The sequence below is a fragment of the Bubalus bubalis genome, chromosome 24 (genome assembly GCF_019923935.1).
Source record: "Bubalus bubalis isolate 160015118507 breed Murrah chromosome 24, NDDB_SH_1, whole genome shotgun sequence".
NCBI classification, from domain to species: Eukaryota; Metazoa; Chordata; class Mammalia; order Artiodactyla; family Bovidae; genus Bubalus; species Bubalus bubalis.
This window is the reverse complement of record NC_059180.1, coordinates 22,829,089-22,854,051: the sequence shown is the minus strand read 5'-3', so window position 1 is coordinate 22,854,051 and position 24,963 is coordinate 22,829,089. Positions and strand designations below refer to the sequence as shown.

The window sequence follows — 24,963 nt, the reverse complement described above, 5'->3', positions numbered from 1 at the left end:
AGTGATGCCATCCAGCCATCTCATCCTCTGTCATCCCCTTCTCCTCCTGCCCCCAGTCCCTCCCAGCTGATGCTGGGACTCTGATGAGTCTTCCAATGAGTCAAGTCTTCGCATGAGGTGGCCAAAGTACTGGAGTTTCAGCTTTAGCATCATTCCTTCCAAAGAAATCCCAGGGCTGATCTCCTTCAGAATGGACTGGGTTGGAACTCCTTGCAGTCCAAGGGACTCTCAAGAGTCTTCTCCAACACCACAGTTCAAAAGCATCAATTCTTCAGCGCTCAGCCTTCTTCACAGTCCAACTCTCACATCCATACATGACCACAGGAAAAACCAGAGCCTTGACTAGACGGAACTTTGTTGGCAAAGTAATGTCTCTGCTTTTGAACATGCTATCTAGGTTGGTTATAACTTTCCTTCCAAGGAGTAAGCGTCTTTTAATTTCATGGCTGCAGTCACCATCTGCAGTGATTTTGGAGCCCAGAATAATAAAGTCTGACACTGTTTCCACTGTTTCCCCATCTATTTCCCATGAAGTGGTGGGACCAGATGCCATGATCTTCGTTTTCTGAATGTTGAGCTTTAAGCCAACTTTTCACTCTCCACTTTCACTTTCACTTTCATCAAGAGGCTTTTTAGTTCCTCTTCACTTTCTGCCATAAGGGTGGTGTCATCTGCATATCTGAGGTTATTGATATTTCTCCCAGCAATCTTGATTCCAGCTTGTGTTTCTTCGAGTCCAGCATTTCTCATGATGTACTCTGCATACAAGTTAAATAAACAGGGTGACAATATACAGCCTTGACGAACTCCTTTTCCTATTTGCAACCAGTCTGTTGTTCCATGTCCAGTTCTAACTGTTGCTTCTTGACCTGCATACAAATTTCTCAAGAGGCAGATCAGGTGGTCTGGTATTCCCATCTCTTTCAGAATTTTCCACAGTTGATTGTGATCCACACAGTCAAAGGCTTTGGCATAGTCAATAAAGCAGAAATAGGTGCTTTTCTGGAACTCTCTTGCTTTTTCCATGATCCAGCGGATGTTGGCAATTTGATCTCTGGTTCCTCTGCCTTTTCTAAAACCAGCTTGAACTAGCTTGAACATCAGGAAGTTCACGGTTCCCATATTGCTGAAGCCTGGCTTGGAGAATTGTGAGCATGACTTTACTAGCGTGTGAGATGAGTGCAATTGTGTGGTAGTTTGAGCATTCTTTGGCATTGCCTTTCTTTGGGATTGGAATGAAAACTGACCTTTTCCAGTCCTGTGGCCACTGCTGAGTTTTCCAAATTTGCTGACATATTGAGTGCAGCACTTTCACAGCATCATCTTTCAGGATTTAGAATAGCTCAACTGGAATTCCATCACCTTCACTAGCTTTGTTCATAGTGATGCTTTCTAAGGCCCACTTGACTTCACATTCCAGAATGTCTGGCTCTAGGTCAGTGATCACACCATGTGATTATCTAGGTCGTGAAGATCTTTTTTGTACAGTTCTCTGTGTATTCTTGCCATCTCTTCTTAATATCTTCTGCTTCTGTTAGGTCCATACCATTTCTGTCCTTTATCGAGCTCATCTTTGCATGAAATGTTCCTTTGGTATCTCTGATTTTCTTGAAGAGATCCCTAGTCTTTCCCATTCTGTTGTTTTCCTCTATTTCTTTGCATTGATCACTGAAGAAGGCTTTGTTATCTCTCCTTGCTATTCTTTGGAACTCTGCATTCAGATGTTTTTATCTTTCCTTTTCTCCTTTGCTTTTCACTTCTCTTCTTTTCACAGCTATTTGTAAGGCCTCCCCAGACAGCCATTTTGCTTTTCTTTTCTATGGGAATGGTCTTGATCCCTGTCTCCTGTACAATGTCATGAACCTCATTCCATAGTTCATCAGGCACTCTATCTATCAGATCTAGGCCCTTAAATCTATTTCTCACTTCCACTGTATAATAAGAGATTTGATTTAGGTCATACCTGAACGGTCTAGTGGTTTTCCCTACTTTCTTCAATTTCAGTATGAATTTGGCAATAAGGAGTTCATGGTCTGAGCCACAGTCAGCTCCTGGTCTTGTTTTTGCTGACTGTATAGAGCTTCTCCATCTTTGGCTGCAAAGAATATAATCCATCTGATTTCGGTGTTGACCATCTGGTGATGTCCATGTATAGAGTCTTCTCTTGTGTTGTTGGAAGAGGGTGTTTGTTATGACCAGTGCATTTTCTTGGCAAAACTCTATTAGTCTTTGCCCTGCTTCATTCCATATTCCAAGGCCAAATTTGCCTGTTACTCCACGTGTTTCTTGACTTCCTACTTTTGCATTCCAGATACAATATATACATATATGTTTTGCTGTGCTTAGCCGCTCAATTGTGTCTGACTCTTTGCAACCCTATAGACTGTAGCCTGCCAGGCTCCTCTATCCTTGGGGATTCTCCAGGGGAGAATACTGCATTGGGTTGCCATGCCCTCCTCCAGGAGATCTTCCCATCCCAGGGATCAAACCCAGGTCTCTTGCAATACAGGTGGATTCTTTACCATCTGAGCCATCAGGAAAGCCCAAGAATATTGGAGTGGGTAGCCTATCCCTTCTCCAGGGGATCTTCCTGACCCAGATATTGAACTGGGTTCTCCTGCATTTCTGGTGGATTCTTTACCAGTTGAGCTTCTAGGGAAGCCCATGTACATATATAATGGGATAATATAAAATAGATATATAATGAAATATTACTCAGTCATAAAAAAGAACAGAATTCTGCCATTTGCTGCAATGTGAATAAACCTAAAAAATATTATGCTTAGTGAAATATCAGGCAGAAAAAGACAAATACTTGGTGATATCACTTATATGTGGAATCTAAAAAATAAAATTTACATACATGACAAACTAAAAAGACCAACTGATATAGAAAAGAAAACTAGTAGTTAGTTACCGGAGGGGAGAGGAAATTAAGATAGGATATGGGATTAAGAGATACAAGCTACAATGTACAAAATATATGAGTGACAAGGATATATTAATTGTACAACATAAGGAATTATAGCCATCACTTTTTTATAGCTATCATTTTTGATATCTTTTTTAATTGAGGTGTATTTGATTTATAATGTTGTGCTAATTTCTGGTATATAGCAAAGTGAACTCAACATATTTCACATATATATACATTATTTTTTTAAATATTATTTTCCATTATGACTTATCCCAGGAAATTGGATGTAGTTCCTTGAGCTATGGGTCCCCTGGTGGCTCCAACAGTAAAGAGTCTGCTTGCAATGCAGGAGACCCAGATTCAATCCCTGGGTCGGGAAGATCCCCTGGAAAAGGAAATGGCAACCTACTCCAGTACTATTGCCTGGAAAATCCCATGGACGGAGGAGCCTGGAAGGCTGCAGTCCATGAGATTGCAAAGAGTCGGACACGACAGTGACTTCACTTTTTTCTTTTCTTGTGCTATACAGTTGGACCTTATTGTTTATCCTTTCTTAATGTAATAATTTGCACCTAATAACCCCAAATTCCCAGTCCATCGTTCTCCCTCTCCTCCACCCCCTTGGCAACCACGAATCTGGTTTCTATGTTTGTGAATCTGCTTCTGTTTTGTAGATAGGTTCATTTTTGCCGTATTTTTTATTCCACACAGAAGTGATATATGGTATTTATCTTCCTTTTTCTGACTTACTTCACTTAGTATGATAATCTCTAGTTGCATCTGTGGTGCTCCAAATGGCATTATTTATGGCTGTGTAGTATTCTACTGTGTACATGTATGATATCTTGTATATACCTTCATCTGTTGATGAACATTTTGGCTGTTTCCACATTTTGGCTATTGTGAACACTGCTGCTATGAATCTAAGGATTCGTGTATCATTTTGAATTACAGTTTTGTCCAGGTATATGCTCAGGAGTACTACTTTTTAGTTTTCTGGGGAACCTCCATACTGCTTTCCATAGTGGCTATTTTGTAATAACTTTTAATGGAATATAACCTATAAAAATACCAAATCACTATTTTGTACACCTAAATCAAATATATCTCAATTCAAAAAGAAAATTTAAAAACAACAATCCTTCCACATGACAGAGTTTCAAATAACACAAAATTTATTTAAATATTTATTTTAAAACTTAAAACTATTCAGAAGTTCTTTGTATATTCTAGATATATTTATTGCTGGTACCAAATGTTATAAGTGTATTTTTCCAATTTGTGATCCTATTGTCCTTTATTGAAAGAAATATTTAATTTGATATATAATTCATCAGTTTTGTCACGTGGCTCTTCTTCTGAGGTCATTTGAGGAGCCCATCCTTGCTCCTAAGTTCAAAAATATTTTCCTAATATTTTTTATTTTTCCTTCTACAATTTGAATGTTAATCCATGCTGCTGCTACTGCTGCTAAGTCGCTTCAGTGGTGTCCGACTCTGTGCGACCCCATAGACGGCAGCCCACCAGGCTCCCCTGTCCCTGGGATTCTCCAGGCAAGAACACTGGAGTGGGTTGCCATTTCCTTCTCCAATGCATGAAAGTGAAAAGTGAAAGTGAAGTCGCTCAGTCATGTCCAACTCTTAGCGACCCCATGGACTGCAGCCTACCAGGCTCCTCCATCCATGGATTAATCCATGAGGAGTTCACATTTGTATGTGGTTTTGGCTAAGTGTTAAACATTATTTTTCTCCATGTGGAGTAAAGCATTTTCCCCAAAACTACTTAAAGTAATCTGTCCTGAAATTCTCTCTTTATTCCCTTTTAGTCTGTGTATTCTTATATATCAATTACATTATCTTATCAGTACAATATCATATTACTATTAAAATGTTTACCATTACTTAATACCAACTGAGATAGACTTCAAGAAAACCCAGATTATGAAATTAAGAAGACATGACTTTTAAGTGGCTGTATAACTATTGTCACTGAAATAAAAGAAAATAAACATACAGTGATAGGAAAAATAAATTTCAGCAGAGAAATATAAACAATAAAAAAGGAATAAAACACCAATTCTAAAATTGGAAAATACAAGACAAATTTAATATCTAAATGAAGATGACAGAAGAAAAAGTGAACTAGAAACAATAAAATATATAAGTGTTCTGTAAAACAAACAAAAAAAAAATTTAAAGTGGTGGTTCACTGAGATATGGGAAAATCCTAAATATTTTACATCTGTATAATTAAAGTATACATTCTGTATAATTAAAGTCCTTCAGAAATAAGAGAGAAGAGGGCAGAAAAAAATATGTGTAGCAAAATGGTGGGAAACAGGTCAGTACTCCCCCAGTTGCTGCTTTTAGCCCCTTCTTGGCTGGGCAAGAAGCAGACACTGTGGGTGAACCAAATACAGAGGTGCAGCCAAAACCAAAGCAGAGCCCTAGAGGCTGTGTGACTGAGGAAGAACTGAAATCTTTCCTTCAAGCTGCAAAAACCATAGATTAATCCCACACAGGGGGCTTGATAAACTTAGTGCCTAGAGAACATTTTAATGGAAAATTGCTCCTGCAACTGAGCCAGGTCTACCTTTAGCAGCTGTGGACTTGTGGCCACGTACACAGGGTAGGGAATGGGATGGGCCATGTCAAAGTTTGAGCTGACTCCACACTACCCATAGTGGGTCCAGTGACCTAACTAGAGGTCTTGGAGGATCTCCTGGGGAGGTGGGAGTTGGCTGTAGTTCACCGTGGGGACAAGGACACTGATAACAGAGGCCCCAGGGATTTTTATTGTTGTTGTTCCTGTTTTTTTTTTTTTTGTTTGTTTGTTTTAATTTTCATTTATTCTATTTTTATTCTCTTCGGGGAATATCTTTTTGGTTTTATGCTGGGTTTTTTTTTTTTTTTTCCTGTTTTGTTGTTATTTGTTTTGTTTTATTTTTTGTTTTGGTTTTTGTTTGGTTTGTTGTTTTCTTGTTTTTTTAATTTGTTTTGTTTTATTTTTTCTATTTGTTTTGATTTTTGTTTGTCTGTTTTCTTTATTCTGTTTTTGGACAGGCCACATGGCTTGCCAGGATCTTGGATCCTTGGCTGGGGGTTGAACCCAGACTCCCCACAGTGGGAGTGCTGAGTCCTCGCTGCTGGACCGCCAGGGAATTCCCAACCCCAGGGAGTTTTCCTGAAGGAAGAAAAAAAGAAGCAGATGGGACTCACACCCCTGGGTGGAAGCTGAAGGAGAGAAGTTGTCATATCCAGGGAAGCCCCCTCACTGTTCCTCAAGATCAGATGAAATAGGAGAGCTTTGAGGGCTATAAGAGAGGAGTGCAGCAGCTGGTCTGTGGCAAGCAGGGGAGAGCAAGATTTACAGGATGGTCCATGCTTCAATCTTAGATGGTGTCTACCAGTGCTGGCAGGGACTGGATGCTAAAGCATGGGGTTTGGAGAGTGCAACTAAGGAGAAGACTTCTGTCAGCTGCATGGAGACAACCTCAAGGGACAGAATTGAGGAGCTCTGCAGCCTGATTGCTCCTGAAGGAAACATTGTCTCCCCTCGAAGTGAGGCACCCTGAGTGGTACACAAAGGGTGGGGCCACCATCAAGGCCTCTGTACCCACACACCAGCCCCTTCCTCCACAGGAGCTGAGAGGTGGCTCTCGCCAAAGTGAGCTCACATGCCCCAGTTGTTGCCACCTCTTTCTCCCTCCCACCTAAGCAATCAAACATGCCCCAGTCAGTTGCTGCCCTCACCCCCATTTCATCTGAACAGGGAGCAGATGCCTGAGGGTGGCCCACATGCAAATTTTGTGGCTAAACTTAAGCTGAGTCTCAGAGGTTGTGTGAATAAGGAAGAACTGAAATTGCTTCTTGCAGCTGCACAAGGTGTGGGTTAAATCCCTGTGATGGACTTAGTAAACCCAGCACCTGTGGAACATCTAAATGGACAGTGACTGAGATAGGTTTGACTTTAGCAGCTGTGGACTTTGTGGACACAAACATGCAGAAGTTGGGCCACGTCAGAATCTGAGCTCCCCACCACAGTGCCCACAGGAGGTCTCATGACCTATCTGGAGGTCTTGGAGGGCCTCTTGAGGAGGTGGCGGTTGACTGTGGTTCACAAGGATGGCAATGACACTGATAGCAGAGGCCACAGGGAATTGTAATGTTATTTTTTTTTTGTTTTAAACATATTTTGTATTTTTCTTTTTTGTTTTACTTTTTTTGTTTTTCTGTTTTTTGTTTTTGTGTATTATTATCTTTGCTTTTCAGGGGCTTTGTCTTGTTTTTATTCTTTGTTTTGGTTTGGAATTTTTTTCTTTGGTTTTTTTCTTTCTTTTTTTTTTTTTTTTGGTTTTGTTTTTATGGTTTGTCTTGGTTTTGTCTGTCTGTTCATTTATCATTTGTTTCTTTTCTTTTCTTGCCCATGCCACATAACTTGTGGGTTTTGGTTTCCCAGCCAGGGGTGGAACCTGAGCTCTTACTGTGGGAGCACCAAGTCCTACCTACTGGACCACCAGAGAATTTCCAGTCCCAAAATATTAATCAGCATGAGCTTTGCCAGAGTTCCCCATCTTGGCATCAATATCGAACCCCACCCAACAGCCTGCAAGCTCCAGTGCTGGAATGACTTAGGCCAAACAACCAGAAAAACAGGAACACAGCCCCACCTATTAGTAGACAGGGGCCTAAAGTTGAACTAACCTCACAGACACCCCAAAACATGCCCATTGACACAGCCCTGCCTACCAGAAGGACAAGACTCATCTCCCTCCCACCAGAAAGGCTGCGCAAGCCCCTAGATTGAACCTTCCCACCAAGGGGCAGGCACCAGAAGCAAGAGGAAGTACAGTCCTGCAGCCTTCAGAGTGGGGACCACAAACACAGACAAAATGAGATAACAGGAATATGTTACAGAAAAGAGAAACGTAAAACCCTACAAGACCAGCTAAATAAAGAGGAGATAGGCAATCTACCTGAAAAATATCAGAGCAATGATAGTAAAGATGATGCAAGATCTTGGGAAAATAAAGGTACAGATAGAGAAAGTACAAGAAATAACAAAGATCTAGAAGAACTAAAGAACGGATGAACAGTGATGATGAACAATCTAATAACTGAAATGAAAAAGACAGTGGAAGGAATAAAGAACAGAATAGCTGAGGCAGTAGAATGGATAAGTGAGCTGGAAGACAGAATGGTGGAAATCACTGCTGCAGAACAGAATAAAGAAAAAAGAATGAAAAGAAATGCAGACAGTCTTAAGAGACCTTTGGGACAACATTAAACCCATCTGCAGTCAAATTATAGTGATCCCAGAAGAAGAAATAAAGAGACTGATAAAATACTTGAAGAGATTGTAGTAAAAAAAAAATTCCCTATCATGGGAAAGGAAATAGTCACCTGAATCTGGGAAGTGCAGAGGGTGTTTTTCTCCCAAAAATAACATGTTAAGGTTTGAGAGAAAAATTAGGAGGATACAGCTAAAGCAAAGCAATGCTTAGAAATAACCCTATAATGTTTATATGTTGATACGAGAAAAACTGAAAAGTATAAAATTAATTATCTGATTTCCAACCTTAAAAAATTAGTAACTACTAGACATAAAATGCAGTATGCAACTACAGCTGCTGCTGCTGCTAAGTCGCTTCAGTTGTATCTGACTCTGTGTGACCCCAAAGACAGCAGCCCACCAGGCTTCCCCGTCCCTGGGATTCTCCAGGCAAGAACACTGGAGTGCGTTGCCATTTCTTTCTCCAATGCATGAAAGTGAAAAGTGAAAGTGAAGTCACTTAGTCGTGTCCGACTCTAGGGACCCCATGGACTGCAGCCCACCAGGCTCCTCCGTCCATGGGCTTTTCCAGGCAAAAGTACTGGACTGGGATGCCAATAGCAGAAGGCATATGCAAGCAGCTTCTTATATCAAGGGCATCACAGAACAGGCAGGGCAGGCCAGGCTTGTGCCCCATAGCCTGGGGTGCTGCTTCAGCAATGAGAACCATAGCTCCGTTTCCAAAAGGTTCCATACTTGCGGGAGTGACTGTGGAAGCGCTAAACCAAGTGTCTTGGACTTGAGGATGTTTCTGAGGAGAAATCTCAGCATGAATTCAGAAGAAAGGGAGATGCTTTGAGTGGGATGTGAATATATTGTGGAAAAGAAGCCAATTCTGACTCCATGTCAGAAAGTGTTTCTTTGACTTGCTTTTCATTGCTTTTGTTATTATAATCATACAGAATGCTCTGCCTCGGAGAATCCTACCCACCTGCCTGACTGTTAAACTAAAGTGCCTTTGTTCAGAACTCTGTCCACATGTAGATGGCAGGAAGAAATTAACACATCCCCTGCCTGAGGCTTGCCATTCTAGGAGATGTTTGCAAGATTAATGGCCTTTTTACTTTGCTTCCTCACCTCCCCGCTCCACCACCCCCACCCCACCCCCCACCCCACCCCCGATCTCTAACCTATAAAAGAACCTGGCATCCAGACCCAGATAATATGGTTATTTTGAGACATTAGCCTTCCATTTTCTTGGTCAGCTGGCTCCCTGATTAAAGTCTTATGCTTGCCTTAGATTGATTACCTTCTAAGATACTGTAGTAGAAGGATGTGTGCTTATCTTCTCCTACAAGAATACCAAAATCACAAGTGAAGTCATTCAGTCATGTCCGACTCTTTGCGACTCCATGGACTGTAGCCCACCAGGCTCCTCCATCCATGGAATTTTCTAGGCAAGAGTACTGGAGTGGGTTGCCATTTCCTTCTCCAACCAAAATCACAACTAGTTACTAAACAACCATCAACAGGAGAATGTTGAATCCTAGCAGAAAAAGATAGCCCACATCCAAGGGCAAAGGAGAAACTCCAAGAAGACAGTAGGAGGGGTGCAATCATGTTTAAAATCAAATTTCAGACCCGCCAGATGCTGAGGGGATGCAAAAAAAAAAAAAAAAATTGTGCACACCAGGACCCAGGGAAAGGAACAGTGAGCTCAACAAGGGACTGAGCCAGACTTACCTTTGGGTGTCTGAGTGTCTCCTGCAGAGGCACGAGTCAGCAGTGACCTACCACGGGGACAGAGGCTCTGGCTGCATCAGACCTGGGTGGCGCAGTGTGAGGCCATAAGTCCTCTTGGAGGAGGTCACCATTAGCTCTACTGTAGAGCCACTGAGCAGATGACCCATGAACTGGAGAACGATTATACCAAACAAGTTCTTGCACTGTTGCAAAAGTTCTAGGGCCCACAAGAGATTTCCTAACCTGGGAAATCCAGGAAAGAGACTGAAAACCCCCGGGGAATTTGACTTTGAAAGCCAGTGGTATTTGATTGCAGAACTTCCACAGGACTGGGGGAAAAGACTTGGAGGGCACAAACAAAACCTTGTGCCCACCAAGACCCAGGGGAAAGGAGCAGTGGCCCCACAAGAGACTGAGCCAGACTTGCCTGTGAGTGTCCTTGAGTCTCCGGCGGAGGCGTGAGTCAACAGTGGCCTGCTGCGGGGTCAGGGGCACTGAGTGCAACACTCCTGAGAAGCCCCGTATGCTCCGTAAGTCCTTTTGAAGGAGGTCACCATTACCCCTACCACAGTTTGGCCTCTGGCCAAACTAAAGGGAGGGAACACAGACCCACCTATCAGCAGAAACTGGGATTAAAGATTTCCTCAGCATGGCCTTGCCCACCAGAGCAAGACCAAATTTTTCCCACAGCCAGTCCCTCCTATCAGGGAAGGTTCCACAAGCCTCTTATCCTAATACATCAGAGGGCACACAAAATGAAAACCACAGTCCCAGGAAACTAAACAAATGATCACATGGATCACAGCCTTGTCTAACTCGATGAAATTATGAGCCATGCCATGTAGAGTCCCCCAAAACGGACAGATATGGTGGAGAATTCTGACAAAACATGGTCCACTGGAGAAGGGAATGGCAAACCACTTCAGCATGCTTGCCTTGAGAACCCCATGAACAATATGAAAAGGCAAAAAGATGGGACACTGAAAGATGAACTCCCCAGGTCGGTAGGTGCCTAATATGCTCCTGGACAAGAGCAGAGAAATAGCTCCAGAAGAAATGAAGAGGTTGAGCCAAAGCAGAAACAGCGCCCACTTGGGTGTGTCTGGTGGTGAAAGTAAAGTTTGATGCTGTAAATAATATCGCATAGGAACCTGCGATAGAATATTAAGTCCATGAATCAAGGTAAATTGGAGTGGTCAAACAGGAGATGGCAGGAGTGAACATCAATATTTTAGAAATCAGTGAACTAAAATGGAACAAAAGGGTCGAATTTAATTCAGATGGCCATTATATCTACTACTGTGAGCAAGAATCCCTTAGAAGAAGAAATGAAGTAGCCCTTATAGTCAACAAAAGAGTCCAAAATGCAGTGCTTGGGTGCAGTCTCAAAAACAACAGAATGATCTCTGTTCGTTTCCAAGGCAAACCATTCAATATCGCAGTAATCCAAGTATATGCCCCAACCAGTAATACTAAAGAAGCTGAAGTTGAATGGTTGTAAGAAGACCTACAAGACCTTCTAAAACTAACACCAAAAAAGGATGTATTTTTCATCTTAGGGGATTGGAATGCAAAAGTATGGAAGGCAAGAGTTACCTGGAGTAACAGGCAAGTTTAGCCTTGGAGTACAAAATGAAGCAGGGAAAACCAAGAAAATGCACTAGTCATAGCAAACACCCTCCTGCAACAACACAAGAGATGACTCTACACATGGACATCACCAGATGGTCAATACCAAACTCAGATTGATTATATTTCTTGCAGCAAAGATGAAGAAGCTCTATACGGTCAGCAAAAACAAGACTGGGAGCTGACTGTGACCCAGATCATGAACTCCTTATTGCAAAATTCAGACTTTTGCAAAATTGAAGAAAGTAGGAAAAACCAGTAGACCATCCAGCTGTGACCTAAATCAAATCCCTTATATTATGACAGTGGAAGTGACAAATAGTTTCAAGGGATTAGATCTGATAGAGTGCCTGAAGAATTAAGGACAGAGTTTCGTGATATAGTACAGGAGGCAGTGATCAAGACCATCCCCAAGAAAAAGAAGTACAAAAAGGCAAAATGGTTGTCTGAGGAGGCCTTACAAATAGCTGAGAAAACAAGAGACGCTAAAGGCAAAGGAGAAAAGGAAAGATACACCCATTTGAACGCAGAGTTCCAAAGAAAGCAAGGAAAGATTAAAAAAAAAAAAAAAAAAAAAGCCTTCCTCAGTAATCAATGCAGACAAATAGAGGAAAACAATAGAATGAGAAAGACTAGAGATCTCTTCAAGAAAATTAGAGACACTAAGAGAACATTTCATGCAAAGATGGACACAATAAAGGACAGAAATTGTAGGGGCCTAACAGAAGCAGAAGATATTAAGAAAAGGTGGCAAGAACACACAGAAGAACTATTCAAAAAAGATCTTAATGACCTAGATAGCCACAATGGTGTGATCACTCACCTAGAGCCCATCTTGGAGTGTGAAGTCAAGTGGGCCTTAGGAAGCATCACTACGAACCAAGTTAGTGGAGGTGATGGAATTCCAGCTGAGCTATTTTGACTCCTAAAAGACGATGCTGTTACAGTGCTGCGCTTAATATGTCAGCAAATTTGGAAAACTCAGCAGTGGCCACAGGACTGGAAAAGGTCAGTTTTCATTCCAATCCCAAAGAAAGGCAATGCCAAAGAATGCTCAAACTACCACACAATTGCACTCATTTCAAATGCTGGCAAAGTAATGCTCAAAATTCTCCAAGCTAGAGATCAAATTGCCAACATCTTTTGGATCATAGAAAAAGCAAGAGAATTCCAGAAAAACATCTACTTATTGACTATGCTAAAGCTTTTGACTGTGTGCATCACAATAAATTGTGGAAAATTCTTGAAGAGATTGTTATACCAGACCACCTTATCTGCCTCCTGTGAAACCTGTATGCAAGTCAAGAAGCAGCATTTAGAATCGGACATGGAACTACAGACTGGTTCCAAATTGGAAAAGGAGTACATCAAAGCTGTATACTGTCACCCTGCTTATTTAACTTATGTGCAGAGTACATCATGCAAAATTCCAGGCTGGATGAAGCACAAGCTAGAATCAAGATTGCTGGGAGAAATACCAGTAACTTTAGCCTTATGGCAGAAAGTGAAGAGGAACTAAAGAACTTCTTGATGAATGTGAAAGTGCAGAGTGAAAAAGCTGGCTAAAAACTCAACATTTTAAAAACTAAGATCGTGGCATCTGGTTCCATCACTTCATTGTATATAGATGGGGAAACAATGGAAACAGTGACAGACTTTATTTTCTTGGGCTCCGAAATCACTGAAAATGGTGACTGCAGCCATGAAATTAAAAGACACTTCTTGAAAGAAAAGCTATGACCAACCTAGACAGCTTATTAAAAAACAGAGACATCACTTTGCTGACTAAAGTCCATCTAGTCAAAGCTATGGCTTTTCCAGTAGTCATGTATGGATCTGAGAGTTGGACCATAAAGGTAACTGAGCACCAAAGAATTGATGCTTTTGAGCTATGGTGCTGGAGAAGACTTTTGAGAATCCCTTGGACTGGAAGGAGATCCAACCAGTCTATCCTAAATGAAATCAACCCTGAATGTTCATGGGAAGTGATGTGGAAGCTGAAGCTCCAGTACTTTGGCCACCTGATGCAAAGAGCTGACTCATTTGAAAAGACCCTGATGCTGGGAAAGATTGAAGGCAGGTGGAGAAGGGAACAACAGAGGACAAGATGGTTGGATGGCATTACCAAATCATTGGGCATGAGTTTGAGCAAGCTCTGGGAGATGGTTAAGGACAGGAAAGCCTGGCATGCTGCAATCTATGGTGTCACAAAGAGTCGGACGTGACTGAGCGACTGAACAACTACAAAATACATAGAATAGATAAACAACAAGAGTTTACTGTATATGGAATTATATTCAATTTCTTATACTAACCTCTAGTCGAATATAATCTGAAAAAATGTACCTGAGTTACTACGCTGTACACTTGATGCTATCACATTATTGTAAATCAACTATACTTCAGTTTTTAAAAAAGCAGTTTGAGTCTATCCCAAGTGTAATTATTTTTTGTTAGTCTCACCTACTTTACCAATGCATAAGGCTCTAGATTTGTAAGTTAAAAGCACATTCCAAGTAGAAAAAATAAGTAAAAGAAAAGCAAGTTACTTCCTAAACTGCCTTTTAGCTTTATGGATAACTTGGTTTCAGTGAAACAATTTTCCTTGGGGTCCAAACTGTATTACTCACTATATATATCTGTCACTCTGACTTTCACATCTTATTTTACATTTCCAAGTCTTCATCTCACCAGTGTTTAATCAAAGTTGCATTTTTTGTAAATATGAATTACGTTTACCAAGTCTACCACTTTTATTAAATATATTTAATTTTTAGAAGATGTGAATTAGATTCATTTGAAGAAGTAATGCTTGTTTCTGTGTGAGAACTATAATAGGTTCTCAGAGCTATTATGTTCAGTTGGCCCTGATGCAACACTAAGTTTAGGTTCTATATGTGATAAGCTATGACTGACTTGAATTACCTTGCTTTTTGCATGTGTCTGATTAGATGTTCCTTAGCATGTTTTACTTGATGATGTTTATTTTATCCTATAGGGTACATCAGAGAAGGATTCCTGGCTATACAGCATGCCTTAGATAAGGCCATCATTCTATATCATGAGAGCAGGGCTACACAGTTGTTTGACGATATCAGCATCTTTGTACAGAGATTTCCATATCCAGCTTATCCTGATGATGGATTACTTTTGCTCACTGGTAGTTTCCTTCCTCTGATGTTCATACTCATGTTCTCTCCATCTGTACTTTCCATCATTCGATCTATTGTATGGGAAAAGGAAAAAAGATTGAAGGTAATCCAAATTATTTTCTTACAAAGTTTCTTTAAAGGATTTTTAAGCATGTAGAGTTCTGTTACACAGAGGGTTGGATTATTTCTGCATGTTCAGCATTGTGGATGGTTGTTGCATCCCATAGAAGCAAATTATATCCCAGTAACAACAACTACAGAGCAGGAAGAGTGAATACCAAGCTAGCTGATTTCCAGAAGCAAAGTGTGTGAAGCAGCAGAAAGGTAAAAGTAAAACCTGATGGCAAGAAGGGACACGGTAAAAGTTCACTAGAGGAATTTGATGTTAGAATTTGAAATTAGAGTAACAATTTCAAACAACTCAGGTCCTAGCTAATCTAATATGAAGCCTCACACTATAGGCCTATTTACCTTCATATATGTTCCCCTAGCTAACATGTCTGATTTTCAATAAAGGATTGTAAGCCACACCAAAAATTAAGAAAAAAATGTTTCAAAGAGACAAATCTGTAATCAAACCAGACTCAGATAAATCGAAGTTGTTAGAAACACCAGACAAGTTTTAAATTCAGTTCAGTCACTCAGTCGTGTTAGACTCCTTGTGACCCCATGGACTGCAGCACGCCAGACTCCCCTGTCTATCACCAACTCCCGGAGTTTACTCAAACTCATCAAGTCAGTGATGCCATCCAACCATCTCATCCCTTTTGCCATTCTCCTCCCACCGTCAATCTTTCACAGCATCAGGGAGCTATCCGGTGAGGCAGTTCTTTGCATCAGGTGGCCAAAAGTATTGGAGTTTCAGCTTCAGCATCAGTCCTTCCAACGAATATTCAGGACTGATTTTCTTTAGGATGGACTGGTTGGATTTCCTTGCAGTCCAAGGGACTCTCAAGAGTCTTCTCCAACACCACAGTTTAAAAGCATCAATTCTTTGGCGCTCAGCTTTCTTTATACTCCAACTCTCACATCCATACGTGACTACTGGAAAAACCATAGCTTTGACTAGACAGACCTTGTTGGCAATGTAATGTCTCTGCTTTTTAATATGCTGTCTAGGTTGGTCATAACTTTCCTTCCAAAGAGTAAGATCTTTTAATTTCATGGCTGCAATCACCATCGGAAGCAATTTTGGAGCCCCAAAAAATAAAGTCAGCCACTGTTTCCACTGTTTCCCCATCTGTTTGCCATGAAGTGATGGGAATGAATGCCATGATCTTAGTTTTTTTAATATTGAGTTTTAAGCCAACTTTTTCACTCTCCTCTTTCACTTTCATCAAGACGCTCTTTAGTCCCTCTTCACTTTCTGCCATAAGGGTGGTGTCATCTGCATATCTGAGATTATTTATTTTTCTCCCAGCAATCTTGATTCCAGCTTGTGTTTCATCCAGCCCAGCGTTTCTCATGATGTCCTCTGCAGATAAGTTAAATAAGCAGGGTGACAATATACAGCCTTGACGTACTCCTTTTCCTATTTGGAACCAGTCTGTTGTTCCATGTCCAGTTCTAACTGTTGCTTCCTGACCTGCATATAGATTTCTCAAGAGGCAGGTCAGGTGGTCTGGTATTCCCATCTCTCAGAATTTTCCACTCTTCTCCAGTAGCATATTGAGCACCTACCAACCTGGGGAGTTCATCTTTCAGTGTCCTATCTTTTTGCCTTTTCAAAGGGTTCATGGGGTTCTCAAGTCAAGAATACTGAAATGGCTTGCCATTCCCTTCTCTAGTAGACACTTTTTGTCAAAACTCTCCACCATGACCTTTCCATCTTGGGTGGCCCTACATGGCATGGCTCATAGTTTCATTGAGTTAGACAAGACTATGGTCCATGTGATCAGTTTGATTAGTTTTCTGTGATTGTGGTTTTCATTTTCTCTGCCCTTTGATGGATAAATGTAAGAGGCTTATGGAAACGTCCTGATGGGAGAGACTGACTGAGTGGGAAACTGGGTCTTGTTCTGATGGGTGGGGCAATACTCAGTAAATCTTTAGTCCAATTTCCTGTTGATGGCTGGGGCTGTGTTCCCTCCCTGTTGTTTGGCCTGAGGCCAAACTATGGTGAAGGTAATGAAGATAATTGAAAGACCTCCTTCAAAAGGTCCTGTGCACCACTGGGGCATTCAATGCCTCCGGCCCTGCCGCAGTCCACCGCTGACCCATGCTTCACAGTTTAAATTACTGTGATTAATAATTTAAGGCACTAAAGGAAAAGGTAGAGGTGTCCAGGATCCTTAAGACCATCCCTATTTTCTGAAATTCACTTGAAGGATTCATGGGACTCAGCATGTAGATATGCTAACAGCTAAGGTTTATTTTAATGGTAGAGTAAGTGTAGGTGATAGCTGAATCATAAGAGAAAATGACACAGGCAAATACTAGAGGAATTAACCTGCAGGCTTCCACAAGTAATTTCACAAGAGGTCACACAGGGCATACTCTTGCACCAGTGATGAAAATCCAGCAACATATTTGTGATGTTCTTGTCCAGAGAAATCCATTAGAGACATAGCATCCAAGGTTTTGATTGGCATGCTGGTTATATTTTATAAACACCTTTGGCCTACCACATACCAAAATTCCAAACTCCTAGACAGCAGGTATCAAGCATACACCATATTATTTGTCCAAATGGTTTAGGCATGGTCAGCCACACTTATCATTTAGAAAATGTTTTATATCAGTGAAGGGAGTGGTTTATCAGCCAAATTTCTATATACCAACCAAAGGCCAATCTTGCAAACAGCCTTCTTTAAAAATAGTAGTGTCAAGATTTCTCTTTTCAGCACGACAGATAACATGCAGGATCAGATAGGTAATGCTATCAGAAACAGCTGAGCACTGAAAAATTGATGCTTTTGAACTGTGGTGTTGGAGAAGACTCTTGAGAGTCCCTTGGACTGCAAGGAGATCCAACCAGTCCATCCTAAAGGAAATCAGTCCTGAATGTTCATTGGAAGGACTGATGTTGAACCTGAAAGTCCAGTACTTTGGCCACCTGATGCAAAGAACTCACTCATTTGAAAAGACCCTAATGCTGGGAAAGATTGAAGGTGGGAGAAGGGGACGACAGAGGATGGCATCACCAACTCAATGGACATGAGTTTGAGTCAACTCTGGAAGTTGGTGATGGACAGGGAGGCCTGGTATGCTGCAGTCCATGGGGTCACAAAGAGTAGGACATGACTGAGCAACTGAACTGAACTGAACTGATCAGAAACAGCAAGCTATAAGAAGTCAAATGGAATTGCTAGAAATTAAAAAAAGCATACTGACAAAAATGAAGAATGCCTTTGACAGACTCATAAGTAGACTTGACCTTCATGAGGAAAAAATCAAAAATTGAATACAAGAAAGTTGAAATTACACAAACTTAAGTGCAAAAAGAAAACACTATGTAAAGATCCAGAAGAAAACACTGAAAAGCTATAGGACACTGTCAATGATATAGCATGTATATAATTGGAATTCAAAAAGAAGATGTGAAAATAGAGTTAAAGAAATAATTGCAGAGACTTTTACAAAATTAATGGTAGACATCAAACCACAGTTCCAAAAAGCTCAGAGACAAACTAGAGGGAAGGAAAAGACTCATTGCCTACAAAGAACAAATATAAGAAGTACTGCTGACTTCTAATCTACAATTGAATTTTTTAAAAAAGAAAGAAACCATAACACATTTAAGGATGTGGATATAATGGAAAAGAGATCTTAATCTCGATATTTCAAAGTTTAATTTTAAATGCTCTCCACTTTGGTTTAATACTAGGTGTAATGTTGACAAAAGATTTCTGAACTCAAGAGAAAAATATTTGAATGTCAGTACTGCCCTTACTAACTGCATGTGTAATCAACACACATGACTTTCTGAGCCTTGATTTTTTTCACTCATAAAATGAAGATATTATCCATTTAAATATGTTTTTATGAGAATTTAGTTTTTAAATGTATGTGAAAATGTTATGACTTGCTGATATATTTAATATTTGATTTGTTTTGAATTTCTTACAGGAGTACCAGCTTACAATTGGACTTAAAAGTTGGATGATCTGGGCTGCGTATTTCTTCACATTCTTCTTTTTTTATATCTTTATTGTCTCTATGATATGTGTGTTACTCTTTGCCAAGGCAAGTGTTAGTTTCATGCTGCCCAATAGAAATGAGTCATACATGTACTATTAGGATTTTAGTAGCTATAGAAATTTTAAAAAGGAAAAGGTGAAATTATTTTAATAATGTATATTATTTAGCCAATATACACAAAATATTATTTCAGTATGCAACCCATTTTAAAATTGAGATATTTTACATTCTTTTCTGTACTAAAACTTATACCTCCAGGGTATGTTTCATATTTAGAGCACATCTCAATTTGTACACTGTATTTTCATTAGAAATACTTCATCTGTATTTGACGCTGCTTTATCTTTTGAGTTTAAGTTAAAAATAACTAAAATTCAATGACAATAAAAAGTCAGCTCCTCAGTCACACTAGCTACATTTCAAGTGCTTAATGTTTCAAGTGTTTAATAGCTACATGCCGTATATGGCTGTTACATCTAACATTTTAGTTCCAGTGGGTTGCAACCGGCTGCAACTCTCCTTTGAGAAGGACAAAGCAATCATAGTATGGACTGATCAGTCTCAGGTTTTCAAAAGAATGAAAAATGGCTTTTATGGAAATTCAGAGACTTCCAAATCTCTGAGAAAAACATTAATCCTTCTGTAAGAAATAAGTTAATTAGTTAACTTGGCATCTCGTTGAGTTTCAGTCACTGGGCAGTGTGATCTGTTTCTTTAGGGCCATAGTTTTCTCCCTTTTCCCTTGTGCTTATATGGTACTACTTATTGCATATTTTACATGATGTCATAATTGTTTTATTGTAGATTTTCAATGATCCAGTCTTCTACTACAGTGACTATAGTTTAATTTTTGTCTTTCTTATGTGTTATGCCATTGCTTCAATATTCTTTGGCTTTATGGTTAGCACATTCTTCAATAAAGGTGAGTCTAAGACTTCTCCTGTAATAGAATTACCATTTTAATTGACCAAAATAAGGCCATATTTGGGAGCTCCATGTAGCTATCTCACACACAGTCTTGGCATACATTCTAACATAGAAGATGAATTGCACATGAAATGATTCGACAAGAGGTAGAGGCTGCACGGCACCCCACTCCAGTACTCTTGCCTGGAGAATCCCAGGGACGGGGGAGCCTGGTGGGCTGCCGTCTATGGGGTCGCACAGAGTCAGACACGACTGAAGCGACTTAGCAGCAGCAGCAGAGGGTGCACTGAAATTTAATCCTGCCCAATGCATGTATAAAAACAGTATATAAAATAAGATTGTTACCAGATGGAACTTAGGATGAATTAAACAGTGCTTCCTGCAGAAGTTGATTTCAAATCACTTCCAAAAGCAAATCAAGGGAAGGAGGTATTCATTCTTTCATTTATTCAGCATGTCCTTTGTGTACTTACCATGTGGTAAGACACTGTATCACATACATAGACAAAGAAAAATTGACTGTTTGTGAAAGCCCACATGAGAAAGATATATATCATCAGATAACCCCAGATTGGCCTACTACAGATCTTATAGAAATAATTTTCTATTGACAATTTTTAATAACTTCTCCCCAAATTAAGGAATATTTCTTTTTTATACCACACCTATTAAGCATTATTCCTCCTGTATTTTCTGTATTGAACAAATATAGTCCCTATTAAATAATTTTAGTATATAAATATATTTTTGCAGTAAGACTTTTAAGTATCAAAGTATAACCTTTAATCACCTCAGCTCAGTTCAGTTGCTCAGTCATGTCCAACTCTTTGCAGGCCTGTGGACTGCAGCACGCCAGGCCTCCCTGTCCATCACCAACTCCCGGAGTTTACCCAAACTCATGTCCATTGAGTTGGTGATGCCATCCAACCATCTCAACCTCTATCATCCCCTGTTTTCTCCTGCTTTCAATCTTTCCCAGCATCAAGGTCTTTTCAAATGAATCAGCTCTTTGCATCAGGTGGTCACAGTTCAAAAGCATCAATTTTTCGGCACTCAGCTTTCTTTATACTTCAACTCTGACATCCATATGTGACTACTGGAAAAATCATAGCCTTGACTAGACAGACCTTTGTTGGCAAAGTAATGTCTCTGCTTTTGAATATGCTGTCTGGGTTGGTCATAACTTTCCTTCCAAGGAATAAGCCTCTTTTAAGTTCATGGCTGAAGTCACCATCTGCAGTGATTTTGGAGCTCAAAAAAATAAAGTCTGCCCGTGGTTCCCCATCTATTTGCCATGAAGTGATGGGACCAGATGCCATGGTTTTAGTTTTCTGAATGTTGAGCTTTAAGCCAACTTTTTCACTCTCCTCTTTCACTTTCATCAAGAGCCTCTTCCGTTCTTCACTTTCTGCCATAAGGGTGGTATCATCTGCATATCTGAGGTTATTAATATTTCTCCCAGCAATCTTGATTCCAGCTTGTGCTTCATCCAGCCCAGCATTTCTCATGATGTACTCTGCAGATAAGTTATATAAGCAGGGTGACAATATACAACCCTGACGTACTCTTTTTCCTGTTAGGAACCAGTCTGTTATTCCATGTCCAGTTCTAACTGTTGCTTCCTGACCTGCTGCTGCTGCTGCTGCTAAGTCGCTTCAGGCATGTCCGACTCTGTGCGACCCCATAGACGGCAGCCCACCAGACTCCCCCGTCCCTGGGATTCTCCAGGCAAGAACACTGCAGTGGGTTGCCATTTCCTTCTCCAATGCATGAAAGTGAAAAGTGAAAGTGAAGTTGCTCAGTCAGGTCTGACTCTTAGCGACCCCGTGGACTGCAGCCTACCAGGCCCCTCCGTCCATGGGATTTTCCAGGCAAGAGTACTGGAGTGGGGTGCCATTGCCTTCCTGACCTGAATATTATCACAAATATCAACTGATTGGTTTTCACAATTCACAATTAGTATTTGGAATTGTGCTGAAAGGAATTAACATAGCAGGCCTGAAACTCATTTCCTTAGAAAGCCTTCCTACAAAGGTTCGCCTTTGCTTGGCATCTAAGAACTTAAATTTTTAGAAGATTCTCCCCATTCTCTAAATAGTAAGAGTGGCTCATGGTTCCTAAAGTGCTTGTGCAAGCAGTTTTTATACTAATCACAGGCTTTCTTTCTGGGAGTCTTAAGTCTTGATATATGTTACGTACACCTGTGTGACAAGCTCCCCCCAAAAACCTTAGTCCCTCAATCTCTAATGAATATCTGGCCAACAGTATTTTATATATGTTGTCACAATTCCTTGCTAGAGGAATCAAGTATAACCTGTGTGATTTCACTGAGAGAGAACTCTTGTAAACCTGTGCCTGTTTTCATCTGCACTTTGCCCCATGCTCCTTTTCCCTTCAATGATTGGGCTTTGTATCTGTACATTGTTATTATAGCATCATTATTTATTCACCATAACTCTTGAGTATGACTATATGCTATATCCTTGAATTGTCCTAGAAAGTGACTTAATCCAGAGGTGGTCTTGAGGACCTAAATAAAACAATTAACAAAATTGTGGATAAAGAAAAGTAGTATGTTGAGCTAAAACAGAAAGTGATGTGTTGAAAATCAAAATAAGATTGTCAGATAAGAGTCATTTATAAATTATTATATTATATATATAATATATAAATTATAAATATTATAAGTATTTATAAAAACTTAAGAAAAAGGACTTTTACTTCTGGTGGTATAATAGACTAAATAATTAGAATGACTCTTCTATCTAGAACAATTAAAATATTAGTTAATATTTTTAAACTTATTTTTCAGTTCAGTTCAGTTGCTCAGTCATGTCCAACTCTTTGTGACCCCATGGACTGCAGCACACCAGGCTTCCCTGTCCATCACCAACTCCCAGAGTTGACTCAAACTCATGTCCATTGAGTCGATGATGCCATCCTCTGTCGTCCCCTTCTCCTCTTACCTTCAGTCTTTCCCAGCATCAGGGTCTTTTCAAATGAGTCAGTTCTTCGCATCAGGTGGCCAAAGTATTGGAGTTTCAGCTTCAGTCTTTCCCATGAATATTCAGAACTGATTTCCTTTAGGATTAACTGGTTTGACTGTGCTTTATTGACAGCCCCAAAGCCTTTGACTGTGTGGATCACACCAAACTCTGGTAAATTCTTAAAGAGATGGGACTAACAGACCACCTTACCTGCCTCTTGAGAAATCTGCATGCAGGTCAAGAAGCAACAGTTAGAACTGGACATGGAACAACAGACTGGTTCCAGATGGGGAAAGGAGTACATCAAGGCTGTATATTGCCACCCTACTTAGTTAACTTATATGCAGAATGCATCATGCAAAATGCCAGGCTGGATGAAGCACAAACTAAAATCAAGATTGCCAGGAGAAATATCAATAACCTCAGATACGCAGATGACACCACCTTTATGGCAGACAGTGAAGAAGTACTAAAGAGCCTCTTGTTGAAAGTGAAAGAGGAGAGTGAAAAAACTGACTTAAAACTGAACATTCAGAAAACTAAGATTATGGCATCTGGTCCCATCACTTCATGGTAAACAGATGGAGAAACAATGGAAACAGTGACAGATTTTATTTTGGGGGGCTCCAAAATCACTGCAGATGGTGACTGCCATCATGAAATTGAAAGATACTTGCTCTTTGGAAGAAAAGCTATGACAAACCTAGACAGCATATTAAAAAGCAGAGACATTACTTTGACAACAAATGTCCATCTCATCAAGGCTATGGTTTTTCCAGTAGTCATGTATGAATGTGAGAGTTGGACTGTAAAGAAAGCTGAACACCGAAGAGTTGATGCTTCTCGACTGTGGTGTTGGATAAGACTCTTGAGAGTCCCTTGGACTGCAAGGAGATCAAACTTATTTTTAATTCAGCTCAAATTCTCCTCAAAAGTAAAAATCTCAGCTATCACAATGAACAAGAATAAAAAGTCCCTGAAAGTTATAAAGAAGAAAGGCTGCTTAGAAACCTTGAAACTTGAGGAATTGACTTGACCTTTACTTCCTTGGGATTTCTTACTGCTACTCATATATCTTTGAAAAAGCACTTCAGAAGTGTCTAGTCTATAACTAACAACATACAAAAAGTTCCAAACAAAGCCTGTTTTCCCACACCAAAAGACTAGGAAGTTGGTGCCCTAACAATAGAAAAGATTTTGGCAATACTTGCCCTATTCCAGCCCAACACTAAGTGAAAAACCACTGCACCTCTATATTCATGGCTGAGTCAGAGTCAAGAAAGAAGTTGATCCTCCATCTCAATCCCATCTTGCCAAAGTCAGGCACTATTCAATTAATAATTCCCTTGCCAGTTTACTGTTGTTAGTGTCCAGTAGTGAATTGAATCTCCATCCACATACAGTATCAATAATACTTAACAGGTAGTACAAATCAGTCATAATAAGCATCCTTGCCATCAGCTAATCTTCCACATCTACCCAACAGCAATAAGAAACTGAACAAGTGTGCAAAACTAGTCAGCACTCCTTCCACATCTCCCATCATGTAGCATCAGTGAAGCCCAGTAGAGAGCTAAGCTTCCTCCATCAGAGGTTAAAAGGTGATATGAGTCAGTGCCCCACTTTCATAAAGGTGTTAGCAAGGCCAGAGAGAGGTCTGAACTTCCACCTCATCTGTCTGCAGTGAGGCAGTGTGTATCAGTGCCGTGCCCAGGAAAGTGTCAGCAGGGAAGAGAAACAGCCACATCCATCTGACCTTTGTGTGCTGCCGGTTTTTTTGTTTTGTTTTGTTTTGTTTTTTTTTAATTTTTTTTTTTAATTTTATTTTATTTTTAAACTTTACATAACTGTATTAGATTTGCCAAATATCAAAATGAATCCGCCACAGGTTTACATGTGTTCCCCATCCTGAACCCTCCTCCCTCCTCCCTCCCCATTCCATCCCTCTGGGTCGTCCCAGTGCACCAGCCCCAAGCATCCAGTATCGTGCATCGAACCTGGACTGGCAACTCATTTCATACATGATATTTTACATGTTTCAATGCCATTCTCCCAAATCTTCCCACCCTCTCCCTCTCCCACAGAGTCCATAAGACTGTTCTATACATCAGTGTCTCTTTTGCTGTCTCGTACACAGGGTTATTGTTACCATCTTTCTAAATTCCATATATATGCGTTAGTATACTGTATTGGTGTT

The 24,963-nt window shown here is 40.3% G+C and overlaps 1 protein-coding gene across 1 annotated transcript in view; it reads left to right on the top strand.

The window, feature by feature from the left end:
* LOC102404003 (phospholipid-transporting ATPase ABCA3) overlaps positions 1-24,963 on the top strand; it is a 219,365-nt gene that overhangs the window by 17,688 nt on the left and 176,714 nt on the right. The window contains exons 5-7 of the mRNA XM_044935836.2: positions 14,559-14,815; positions 18,781-18,891; positions 19,657-19,774. Coding sequence (XP_044791771.2) covers positions 14,559-14,815; positions 18,781-18,891; positions 19,657-19,774 — 486 coding nt within the window. The remainder of the gene's footprint in view (positions 1-14,558; positions 14,816-18,780; positions 18,892-19,656; positions 19,775-24,963) is intronic.